Genomic DNA, 12880 nt, shown 5'->3' on the forward strand with positions numbered 1-12880 from the left:
CCATGGCCTATGCCAGCGGTGTAACCAGCCTACTTATGCGTTGCTTGCGAAGACCTGTTGAGGCAAGTGACATCACAATCAAAATCAAATTCGCTGATGTGGCCAATGACAGCACCACCTGTATGGCAGTTGTGCCAGTGGAACGTTAAAAGCACCATCCGACCGTGATCATTGCCAGAGCCACTGACTGGTTCCTGTGCCGGTGGCACATAAAAACCACCATTTGAGCGTGGCCGTCGCCAGTACCGCCTGACTGGCCCTTGTTCTGGTGGCACGTAAAAGCACCCACTACACTCTTGGAGTGGTTGGTGTTAGGAAGGGCATCCAGCTGTAGAAACTCTGCCAGATCAGATTGAACCTGGTGCAGCCTTCTGGTTTGCCAGTCCTCAGTCAAATCGTCCAGCCCATGCCAGCATGGAAAGCGGACGTTAAACGATGATGATGACGACAAGGCAGCATATAGGTGCAGGCATGGCAGTCATCATCATTGTTTGACATCCATTTTCCATGTGTGGAGGCGCAATAGCCCAGTGGTTAAGGCAGCAGACTCATGGTCGTAGGATCATGGTTTCAATTCCCAGAACAGGCATTCTTAGTGTTTGAGCAAAAACACCTAAAGCTCCACGAGGCTCTGGCAGGGGATGGTGGCGAACCTTGCTGTACTCTTTCACCATAACTTTCTCTCACTCTTTCTTCCTGTTTCTGTTGTACCTGTATTTCAATGGGCCAACCTTGTCATACTCTGTGTAATGCTGAATCTCCCCGAGAACTACGTTAAGGGTACATGTGTCTGTGGAGTGCTCAGCCACTTGCACGTTAATTTCACGAGCAGGCTGTTCCGTTGATCGGATCAACTGGAACCCTTGTCATCGTAACCGACAGTATACCACGATTTTCCATGCTTGCATGGGCTGGATGGTTTAACTGAGGACTGACAAGCCAGTAGGCTGCACCAGGCTCCAATCTGATCTGCCCTTCCTAGTGCCAATCACTCCTAGAATGTAGTGGGTGCTTTTTACATGCCACCAGCATTGGAGCCAGTCAAGCGGCACTGGCATCAACCACACTTGAATGTTGCTTTTTATGTTCCACCGGCACAGGGAGCCAGTCTGGTGGTACTAGCATTGACCCACACTCGAATGGTGCTTATGTGCCGGTCAGGTGGCACTGGCCAGAACTACAATTTTAATTTCACTTGACTTAAGTCTTCTCAAGCACATCGTATCGCCCGATGCTTCAAGGGCACTTTTAAATAGGCCAGTTAAGCAACACTGGCATTGGCTACGGCTGTGATCTCACTTGGTTTGCTGGGTCTTCTCAATCACAGCATATCTCCAAAGGTCTCGGTCTCTTGTCATTGCCTCTGTGAGGTCCAACATTCATGCTTCACCACCTCATCCCATGTCTTCCTGGGTCTACCTCTTCCACTGTTAGGGTGTGACACTTCTTCATACAGCTGTCCTCATGGTTAACAAATTCACTTCAAGGGCATCCAGCCATTGAAACCATACCAAAGTGGACATGGAGTCCAGGCAGCTCTTCAGCTGACCAGCTTCATGTCAAGCTGCCCAACCCATGCCAGCATGGAAAACAAACGTATGATGATGGTTTCAGGTTCATCCTCAACTGCATGGAACCAGGGGCAAATGCATTCACCTATAGCCCAAGGCTTACCAAAGTCTTGTCAGTGGATTGGATAGAGAGAAACTGAAAGATGTCCATCATATCAAAAGGTGTGTGTGTGTGTGCGTGTTGCCTTGTGTTGATGTTAAATGATGGTCGTAAATGATCATCACCAGCATACAAGCAGCGCCGTTCATTTCCAACTGCATCCATGAAAATATGCCCAGCCTTGGAGAAATATTATCTTGTCTGGAAACAGGTGAACATTGGACAGAGAAAGGGCATCCAACTGTAGAAAATCTGTTTAAATGAATTCCGTTTGACCCACGAAAACATGGAAAAAGTGAATACTCTTAACAGAAAATGAATCAATCAGTAATTTAGCTACCAGCCCCCCATCCACAAACACACCCTTATTAATTTAAGCAGATGTGATTGATATTTCTACTGAATTACTGTTCAATTCTGTTCCTGGTTTTCCTTCACTTCCTCAAAATATTGCATTGATCTTATAATATCAACAGAATGTAAAAGTTGCCAAGAATATTGACTTCCAATCTCTCAAATTGACTCAAAAGCTACAATGAATAACAGGACTGAGAACAGAACCTTGGTAAATACCCATCCAAATTCTACAAGTTTTTTCATATAATTTAATATTAATTGTAATTTTCTTTCCAGCTTCTCCGTACATCACTTGAATATTCTTTAGATGCCATCTATGAACACCCATCTGACCACATCATCCTTTTAATGTCCACCTTTCCATTCTTGCATGGGTCAGGTTGAGTTTGTTGAGACAGATTTTCTACAGCTGGATGCCCTTCCTGTAGTCAACCCTCATCTGTTTCCAAGAACCTGATTTTGCAAAATATTTTAAATGAATGACACTGCTTGTATGACAGTGACACTTATTTACGACTATCACATGATGTCAAGACAAGGAAACACAAACATACACACACAAACACACAATAGGCTTCTTTTGAAGTGCTTTGCTCAAGAACATAATGAGCTACCTGGTCCAGAAGTTGAACCCACAACTATGATTGGAAGCTCAACACCCCCTAACCTCAAGGCCACACAGCTTCACCAGCTGTCATCAAAATAACAAGAAAAACTCAGCCACAGAAAAATATAATTATCAATATTAAGTCTGGAAGAATTTAGAAAAGTCTGAATATTTTTTCTGCTGACATTTTCTGAAATATAAAAACAGTGAAAATACTTACACTTTTGTATCCAGTTTATAGCCATTGGTGTTTGAAAGAATTGTTTCCATGTCAACAGACAATGCCAAAGTAAATAATGCTGCACATATGAGGGCACGCAACATCTTGGTATCTATAGAAACAAGAATAATGAAATATGAAAGCACAGAGAAGTCAAGAATAGATGATTATTATTATTATTATTATTATAGATGTCGCACAGTATACAATGTTGTGAGGTTGTTGATTGAAGATATTGTGTCTCCCGCAGGTATTGAACTGTTTGTCAAGTCACAACAAGGACCTCAGACAGACAGTACTTTACGCAATACGTGTGCAGTTCCAAGTAATGCCGACTTTTGCAATACATCCAGATTGTAGGATATTTCTAAGGTTTTCAGATGTTTTTTTCAGATTGGGTGGTATTGAACCCAATGCTCTGATGACAGTAGGGATAATTTTTGCGTTCGACTCTAATAGCTGCCACATCTTAGTGATTTATTATTATTATTATTATTATTATTACTACTTAGGGCGATGAACTAACAAAAATGTTAGTACATGGGGCAAAATGCTTAACTGTATTTTACCTGTCTCTGTGTTCAAATTCTGCAAAGGTTATCTTTGCCTTTCATGCTTTTGGGATTGATAAAATAAGTACCAGTTGTGTATTGGTGTCGATGTAATTGGTTAATCTCACCACTACCACCAATTTTAAGCCTCATGCCTATAGTAGGAAAGATTATTCTTATCATATGAAATCTCACAGCTTATTTTGCTGGGTATGATGGAAAGTGTCAGCTATCCAGGACAGGAGAACTAAGGTGACACTTGTTTTACTGGTCATACTTCAAGAAACCTGCAAAGAATTCTTGCATTTCCCAGGAATACTGATTTATCTTAGGTGTTCTATCTTTACTTTTGTACCAATCTTTTTCAGCCATGTTGGTAGGCGAGTGCTGATACTTCCAAATGCACCAATTACCTTTGGTATCACGTCTACTCTCTTCATTGACCACAACCTTCGTATTTCCTACATTAAACCATCATAGTTGTTTATTTTTTTCTTCTTCTTTCACACTGACCCTGTTGCCACTGGGGCATGCTATGTCAATGATATTCTTATTACCACTACTACTGAAACAGATAATAGGTAATTAGCACTATTCTATTATTGGTTTGTTTTTTTAATTTAACTTAGGCATTTAAACTTTGGTTGATGTCCAATAGAAAGTAAAGCTAATAGATCAAACTACCTCTCTTCTCTTCCTCATATTTCTGCTTCATGTACTGAAATATTTCCCACTCCCCAATCCTGTCCTCTTGGCCCTCTGCCACTGTATCATTGCTCTCCGCTTGCCCCTGACCTGTATGTTCTACCCATATGTCCTGTCCTACTCATTATTGCTATCTGGCTAGTCGTCAACTTGGGTGTTCCACCCACACGAAACAAGAAAACTTCTCCCTTGCTCTACCCCAACAAACCAATCTACATCTCTTCTCTTGCTCACATTTCCTCCTTCATACCCTATGCCTACCTCTCACTCCCCAATCCTGTCCTCACACCCCTGTTCCTCTGTATCATTGCTACCTGGTAGCCACTCCAACTCTATATATACCCAGGTCTTTCACCACTTACTCACACTCCCTTCACAATATCCTGCAACTTACATTATGACATTTGAACCTCAAAGTTATGCTCTGGCACTTGCCACTATCTATCTCTCTCTCTCTCCCTAGCACTTGCCACCATCTCTATCTCTCTCTCTCTCTCCCTGGCACTTGCCACTATCTCTATCTCTCTCTCTCTCTCCCTGGCACTTGCCGCTATCTCTATTTCTCTCTCTCCCTGGCACTTGCTACTATCTCTATCTCTCTCTCTCCCTGGCACTTGCCACTATCTCTATCTCTCTCTTCCTTTACTTAACCATTTCGTGTATATTCTGATCCCTGTTCCTTGTGAGTATGCCCAGCATTTTGCCACCATCTTTATCCTGCTGTCTTCCACTTTCTCTCCTTCTCCTACACTTCCCTCAGGTTGGGTAACCAAGTATTTTCTTTGCGGTAGCACACCTGTTTCTCTCTTCATTCCTGACCTTTCTCTCTCTGGACGGGTAACCTTGTACTTCCTCTACAGCAAGACACCTGTATCTGTCTCACTATAACCTTTTCATCATCACCCCCTCCAATGCCTCCTCTTAAAAGTCTTTTTTTAATCTCTTGCATGGTACTTGGTGACCCTGTCAGTGCAGGTGCCACTTAAAAAGCACCCAGTCCACACTAAAGTGGTTGGTGTTTGGAAGCGCATCCAGCTGTAAAAACCTTGCCAAAACTGACCTCACCTGTGCTTGTGCCATGTAAAAAGCACTAAGTCCAATCTTCTGAGTGGTTGGTGTTCAAAAGGGCATCCAGTTGTAAAAGTCCTGCCAAAACAGTCACAAAAGTCTGGTGCAGGCTTTGGCCTGGCTGGCTCTTGTGATACCGTCCCATCCAAGATACTATGGAAGATGATGATGATTATCATCATCGTTTAACATCCATCTTCCATGTTGGCATGGATTTTGATGGTTTGAAAGGAGCCAGCCAGGCAGAAGCCTACACCAGGCTACTGTGTCTGTTTTTGCAGGATTTTTACAGCTGCATGCCCTTCTGAACACCAACCACCGTGAGCACTTTTTATGTGACACCAGCAGAGGCAAGGTCAGTTTTGGCATGGTTTTTACAGCTGGATGCCCTTGCAAATGCCAACCACTTCACAGTGTGGACTGGATGCTTTTACTGTGGCACCATCACTGGCAGAATCACCATGTTCACCATTCATTTTCCTTCTCATCTCTAACAGTCTGTCACTCTCCTTTCACACGCTCAGCTCCCAGCCTTCCTTGAATCTCTAGTGTTATTCTGTCTTTATCCACCTCCTTGTACCTTCAGGGTATGCCCCGATACCTCATCACCCTTTTTTCCTTTCCGCAACAATAAGACACCTGTTCCTGTCTTTCTGTCCTATTTTAGCTTGGCACAGAGCTAACCACTAAATACTAAACTCCAACTCAATCAAGGACTCTCGTCTTACAGATTATAAGGTGACCTCACTAGTGCTGGTGCCATGCAAAAAAACACCCAGTACACTCTGTAAAGTGGTTGGCATTAAGAAGGACATCCAGCCACAGAAACCATGCCAAAGCAGATGCTGAAGGCCATCATAGTGCTCCGGCTCATCGCATCTTGTCAAACCATCCAACCTAGGCCACCATGGAAGACAGACATTAAATGATGATGATGCTTGTGCTTCAAATATTGAAGTAGAACATTTTAAGTGAATAAAACGATCAAATTCTCAGGCATTGTTTCTCATCACAAATTTATTTGTTTATGACTAAGAATTATTTTTACAAATTCAACCAGAAAATGCAGGATTTCCGATGGTGAAATACAACAACAATGATGAAAATGCAGCAGAAATATTTGGTAGAGTCCTAAGCACTTGAGAATTGAACCCAGATTGCTAGAGGTGTCAGTAATCAGGAATTTGGTAACTCAGTAACTAAGCAAGTTACATTCGCATTAATACACTGATCTTGTTGGTCAGTGGTTGGCTGTTGTCCATGTGCAGAGCACCTGAGTGTATGTGGATGTATACATATCAATGTGTGTGATGTATACATGCTCAGAGGTATGGGTGTGTGAGCAGAAAGAAAATGGAATTGGTAAAGATAAGATAATCATGAAGAAATCAAAGATGTTTCAGCGTTTTTTTTAAATTTATTTTTTTATTTTTTGCTGTAATAGAGAAAACACTCAGTGACAATCTTGTCATCAGATCAGATGGAGGGCATCAGTGGAAGGATGGACTGATATTATCAGATTCATTTGTTCAGGTGATGAGGGGTCAATAATGTTTTCTTTGTTGTTCATCTTCACAAAAGATTCAGTCAGCATTGGCCACCTAAAATCAGCCCAGCTTCAGTCCCAAACAACCCCATCACTTGAACAAACGAACCCAACAACCCTATCAGCACATTCCTCTTCTGATGTCCCCATCTGCCCCAGGAATGAGTAAAAAAAAGATCAAGTCAAGTCAATAAGTACTTTCTCTAGTCCAGCTGTTACATTTTCTTCAAGATACCTTTTTTTAAAAATTATTACTAATTTCACCTTTCTGCTCACATACACCACAACACACACATTCACATACATTTAACACACACAGAAACACAGGTGTGCAACAAACACATTCTCGTTGCTAGCAGAGTACATGAAATTACTATGGATAGAAGATGGAATCCTACTTCAGTTGTTTTGTTCAGAAGCTTGGAAATAACTGAATTAGTTCACCATACTGACCCACTGGTAGAGACTATTCAAATTCATATAAATATGCGAATTATTGAGGGACAGGTAGATGCTGCACAGATTCACAGGTGTAAATGCACGACCATGTATGAGTCACACAAATAGCTGCTCAAACCTGATTTGCATACAACTTTCCTTCTGGCCAAACATTCAACCACAATTCTGGTTTCTCTTGCCAATTTTTTTACATTCCTGGTTACACAAATTTTCGTACCTTTACCCTTTTGTTACTGTATTTCTGTTGAAATGCTGTTTCAATTACTTTAAATATAACAAAGAATTTAGAAAAATAACTTAGTTAACTTTCAGCTAGTGTTAGGAACACAAATTGCAACTAAGGTTTGGTAGAAGATTTTAATTCAAAATTTATGAAAACAAGACATCTGTAGTACAGAGCCAGAGACTGTTTCAGCTGGGTTGGTATCGAAAGGGTTAAGAATTGTTTTTCTATTATATATTCTAACCCTTTCGTTACCACATTTCTGTTGAGATGCTCTGTGTTTCTTTCAATTAATTTTAAATATAACAAAGAATTTATTAAAATAACTTAGTTATCATTCTGCTAGTGTTAGGAACATAAATTGTGACTAAGGTTTGGTGGAAGATTTAATTCAAAACTTATGAAAACAAGACATTTGTACTATAAAGGCGGTTTCATCCGGGTTGATAACGAAAGGGTTAAGCTTGTATAAGACAGCACTACAAGGTGCATGGAAAACATCTTAAGTATTCCAGTTTTTGGTTAGATCGAGCAACTTAATTAACATTTTGTTCATCTTTGTGCTCTGAGTTCAAATTTCACCAAAGTTGACCTTTCCCTTTCGACTTTTCTGGGTCAATAAAATAAGTACCAGCTGCGTACTGGGATCGATGTAATTGACTTGCCATACCTTCTAAAGTTGCTGGCCTTGTGCCAAAACTTTAAATTTCTGGAAGCAATGCAATGTCCTGCCAGTTAACAACTGATGTGAGTACTTTATTCCATCCTTTGACAATTCTGAGTGTAAAAAAAAAAACCAGACTGTTTCTGAAAGCCGTGGGTGCAGCGCTGTTTTTTAAAATTTTATTAGCTGTCAACGGGTGGTAGAGATATTGGTTTCGAATTTTGGCACAAGGCCAGCAATTTCGGAGGAAGAAGGTTAGTCGATTACATCGGCCTCAGTGTTCAAACTGGTTCTGATTTTATTGATCCCGAATGGATGAAAGGCAAAGTCGATCTCGGCGGAATTTGAACTCAGAACGTAAAGGCAGACGAAATGCCGCTATGCGTGCTAACGACTCTGCCAGCTCGCCCGCCTTACGAGTATTTGAGATATTGAATTTGAAAAAAGGTAGCCAAATTTGATGTTGGAAAGATGGTGGATAATCTTGTGGGCTTCGGTTAAGTCAGAAGCCAGATGCAAAAACTTCAGTGTGTCGATGCTCAGAGAGGCAGTAGGTGTGTGTGATGCAGACGTTCGCCAGTGAGCTGCATCTGAAGATTTGCCATCCAAGGGGATACGAAGTCCTCAGAAAAGGAACGTTCTAAGCTTGGAAGTGTATAAACTCTTTATACTGAATATTTACACAACCAAAAGACAGTGTTCTCTTCTGTTATATTTGTAGAATAACCGCAATTACACTTACAAAACACTACTACACATACGCATATGTACGCACACACACACACACACACACAACCTGGAAATGTTTATTTTGAATTTTTAAATTTGGTACTGCGACAATAAAGAGTAAAAAGAATTTCGAAAAGTTTTCAGGCTAACAGAACAGGATGAAATTATTAAGAGGTATAAGATATTCAACTCCAGAAAAAAATGTATTTAAAAAGTGAGAGGACAATTTTAAGGGTTTTAAATTTCGTAAAAGTTGTTTGTAGGAGGACTTGGGTTGAACCCAGAAATAGGGCAACAGGTAGGTTTAAGTTTCGATATTTAACATAACAAAATAAAGACAAAGTTTGCAGATACTTTAAAGTAAGTATTTTAACGAGAAAATATATTTACGAATCGCGACCTATCGACATTGTTACGATTCACTTATTAAATTTGTAACTGAATTAAAACTAGAATTATTAAGCCATTATAACATTACGTCACATATATTTGACCAGTGTAATCTCTCTCTCTCTCATATATATATATATATATATATATACATACACACACACACACATACATACAACACACACACATGTACCTATATATATATTTGAACTTTTGGTTATTCTCGAATAAGACATTAGTAATTAATTAGACCCAATTAAGTTATCTCAACCGCACCTAAAAAAAGTGACAACGAGCAAGAGAGCTGAAATATAGATCAATTTCATATTGTTTCTACACTCTAAATTAATTTAGAAATAAAATAATAAATATATGACAAAGGACCAAACCAAAAACGGAGGTATTTCTTATAAAAAGCAAACAAACAGGTGTCTAGTGACCGACGCCATATTATAAAACTGTGAGGTCGTGGCCCTGCCCAAGGCATAACTTATTAGAAAATAAATAAACAAAATATGACCGTAAATATCTTTTTATATACATATTGTGACATTTTAATAAGGTTTTCCTGAATTGGGAAATTACATATATATATATATCTCAGGGTTAGTTTTTTCTTCTAACAAACTTGTATTTTCCTGTTTAATCAATTATTTAGGTCATTCAGAGGAACAGCAAGAAACGGTGATATCTTACCTGTTGTGGCGCTGTCCTCAGGAAGTAACAATCTACAGGTAAACTGAAATATAATAGGTCAGTGATTGCTGCTGATTACAAGCAAACAAATCAACGCGCCATCTGTCATTAAAACATTTGAAATGTTTCCTAACTTTATGGAAATAATCACAAAAAGCAAATTAAGAATTGGTTTTATTCATGTACAGTCTCGTAACAGGTGAATAAGAATTTCAGGGGAAAATAAAATAAAATAAAAAACGAAATTTACTAATAACGTCCCATTATCAAAAGCTTCGATCACCTGTAGTTGAAGTTAAGTAAATCCACAAAGAGGAATTTAAAACAAACTGTATCAAGGCCGACGAGGGATTGGCATTTTGTGGCATTCTTTGAGAGTATATCCAAAGTTATATTCAAGAAATTCTTTCTCTCTCTCTTTCTGTATATATATATATATATATATATATATATAGGTAAAATTAATGATGTAAGAAATTAGTGAGTAAACGATACATAGTTAATTTATTTGTATCATAGTTTGTTTTTTAAGATAAACCAGTGAAATGTTTGGTTTCTTAATCCCTAATGGGAATAAGAAATCTTTGAACTGACTACATATGTAGTCAGTTCAAAGATTTCTTATTCCCATTAGGGATTAAGAAACCAAACATTTCACTTTACGGCGTATCTTCAGACAGCCAAAACACGTGTGGGGTCTGAAGATACGCTGTAAGGTCAAACCCCTTATGAACGAGAAAACCAGGGTAACCCCATAAACCGGCCTTCCCCGGGAAAATATAAACTGCTCTACATCTTAGCGTGTGCTTCCCTTCCGGATTTATGACGGAAAGACTTCCTTTTGTTCCCCCATCCCCTTTTTTTAAAGAAATACCCCCGTTTTCGGATATGGACATTTAAAAAAAATTGGCAAAAATCAGCATTTCGAAATTTCAATACCCCAACCTCCCCGCCAATTTCTTCCTTTTCGACTTTTTTCAGAATTTCCCCCCCCCCCCCCCCAAAATATGCGGAAAAATAGAGATTACGATTCTGAAAAAAAATTTCCAAAATATTTTGCAAAATTTCAATTTAAAAAAACAAAAAAAAAAAAAATTACCCCTTCCCCCTCCCCTCGCAGTGTACGGCATAAACACGAAGTTTTGAAACACTTTTCGCTATTGCGCATGCGTTGACTGCGACGCTAAAAGCGAAACTTTGGAAGTGGTGTGGGTGATGGGTGGACGACGGGGGTAAAAGGGTTTTGGAAATTTTGTTTTTTAATTTTCGGTTTTAAAATGTGGACGGTCCGATTCTGTCGTTCGTTTCTCTTTATGATTTCCAAATAACTTTTTAAATACTTCGAAATCAAAATTGGGCGCACCCGTACATTAAATAAGTTTTAAGCAGTCTATCCCCATGCTAGAAATAACAGCCAAATCTCACACAAACTCTTTTTCGTTCATATTTTTTTATAAATATTTTTACATATACGCTTCATATGGCCTAGAAGTCGATTACATCGGAATCTTTTTTTTTTTTTTTTTTTTGAAAAAGCTATTCCTAGGGGTGGGAATGAGTTTCGACAAAAATCCCAAACTGATCGGATTTGTTTCTTGGCGATAAAATTTCAGAGAAATTTCCCGCGGTAAAAAGAGGTATTATATATAGTGGCAAAAAAATGAAAATAAAGTGTTCATTTTATTATTTTTTTTTTTTATACAACTGAAAGTATTGGAAATTTCCAAACTGTTTTTTTCCCCACCTACAAAATCAATCTAGAAATGGCATTTACAAAAAATGAGTTCCGAAATAAAAGCCAGATCTCCAACAAATTCTCTTGACACACCCACATACATCTGTATGTGGTGCACATACAACACGAATTCGTTGAAAATATCAAAGAAAGTTCATGTTACATACCGTTGGAATTTATGGGCAATAAACCTAGGAGTTATGTTTTCCGGGATCCTTGTTTTCCATTTGGCAATTTCTCTTGGTGTTCTGAAAGGGAAATCAGTGACCCAACAATATAAAACAATTAATGAACACTTTATTGTAACTTTCACTGCTACACAGAATTCGCGATAAAATAATGAAAAAAATATATGTGATCGATTTAATCATCTTTCTGCAAAGATTTATATCAGAGAAATTCACACAATCCGATTTTTTCCCTCATAACTTTAAAGAAAATGGACATCTTTCAATGAAATTTTGCAGAAACACCTTTCAAATGGCATAGATTATGATTATAAAGAAATTTGTGAGGAAAATGTTTTCCTGAAAGTTATGAGGGAAAAATCGAATTTTGTGAAATTTCGGAAAGTCTCTCCCCGCCCCCGTTCGTTTGCTCCGCATGTTTCCCGCGTGGCAAGACTCCGACAGAAAGTGAAATGACAGTATAAAGTTAATATTCTTACCTATCTCCGTGGCTTGTAAAGTTCACCAGCATTCTGTATGAATGCTTGGAACAGATCCTCTCTCTTGTGAGCATACCTCCACACATATTCACACAGATGGTTGGTGAGGTTTGCATGTTGCGTGTGCGTCTCATTTGGCGTTTAATTTGCCACCACAGACTTTCGATTGCGTTCGTGCGAGCTCCGGTGAGAGGATCCACAGAGTTGTATTTGTGATTTACAGTGTGATGCTGGAAACCGAAAGCTTCAAAGCTGTTGTATGTTTTCCAGCAATCACTTATTATTGTTGTGCTAGAATAATTGGTTCCAGTGTTGCCCTACCCCGCTTGTTATTCGGTAACGCAATAAGAAAAGTTTGTCGTGTTTCACAGCATCTGCCTCCAAACACATTGCCCTTCGACAAATCTTCCACGTCGATACTTTGTTTTACCGAATTTCGACTCATCGATTGCCACTGTAAGTCCTGGGCCGCCAGTGGGTTGGTCCGCATGTTGTTTTGTCTCCACCGACCACTGACGGATTTCACGACAGTACGAAAGATAGTCTGCTACGGTTTCTGTGGAAGTTACTAACACGTTCTCTTTGTCCGAGT

The 12880-nt window shown here is 39.3% G+C and overlaps 1 protein-coding gene across 1 annotated transcript in view; it reads right to left on the reverse strand.

Annotated features, from left to right (window-relative positions):
• The window catches only part of LOC106875989 (CD109 antigen), a 64578-nt gene extending 54663 nt beyond the window's left edge, over positions 1-9915 (reverse strand). Inside the window, exons 1-2 of the mRNA XM_089348308.1 lie at positions 9887-9915; positions 2856-2967 (exon numbers count right to left, since the gene is read on the reverse strand). Coding sequence (XP_089204434.1) covers positions 2856-2959 — 104 coding nt within the window. The 5' untranslated portion in view covers positions 2960-2967; positions 9887-9915. The remainder of the gene's footprint in view (positions 1-2855; positions 2968-9886) is intronic.
• Positions 9916-12880: the final 2965 nt, after the last annotated feature.

Source organism: Octopus bimaculoides, chromosome 1, assembly GCF_046866305.1.
Source record: "Octopus bimaculoides isolate indiv1 chromosome 1, ASM4686630v1, whole genome shotgun sequence".
Taxonomy (NCBI): domain Eukaryota; kingdom Metazoa; phylum Mollusca; class Cephalopoda; order Octopoda; family Octopodidae; genus Octopus; species Octopus bimaculoides.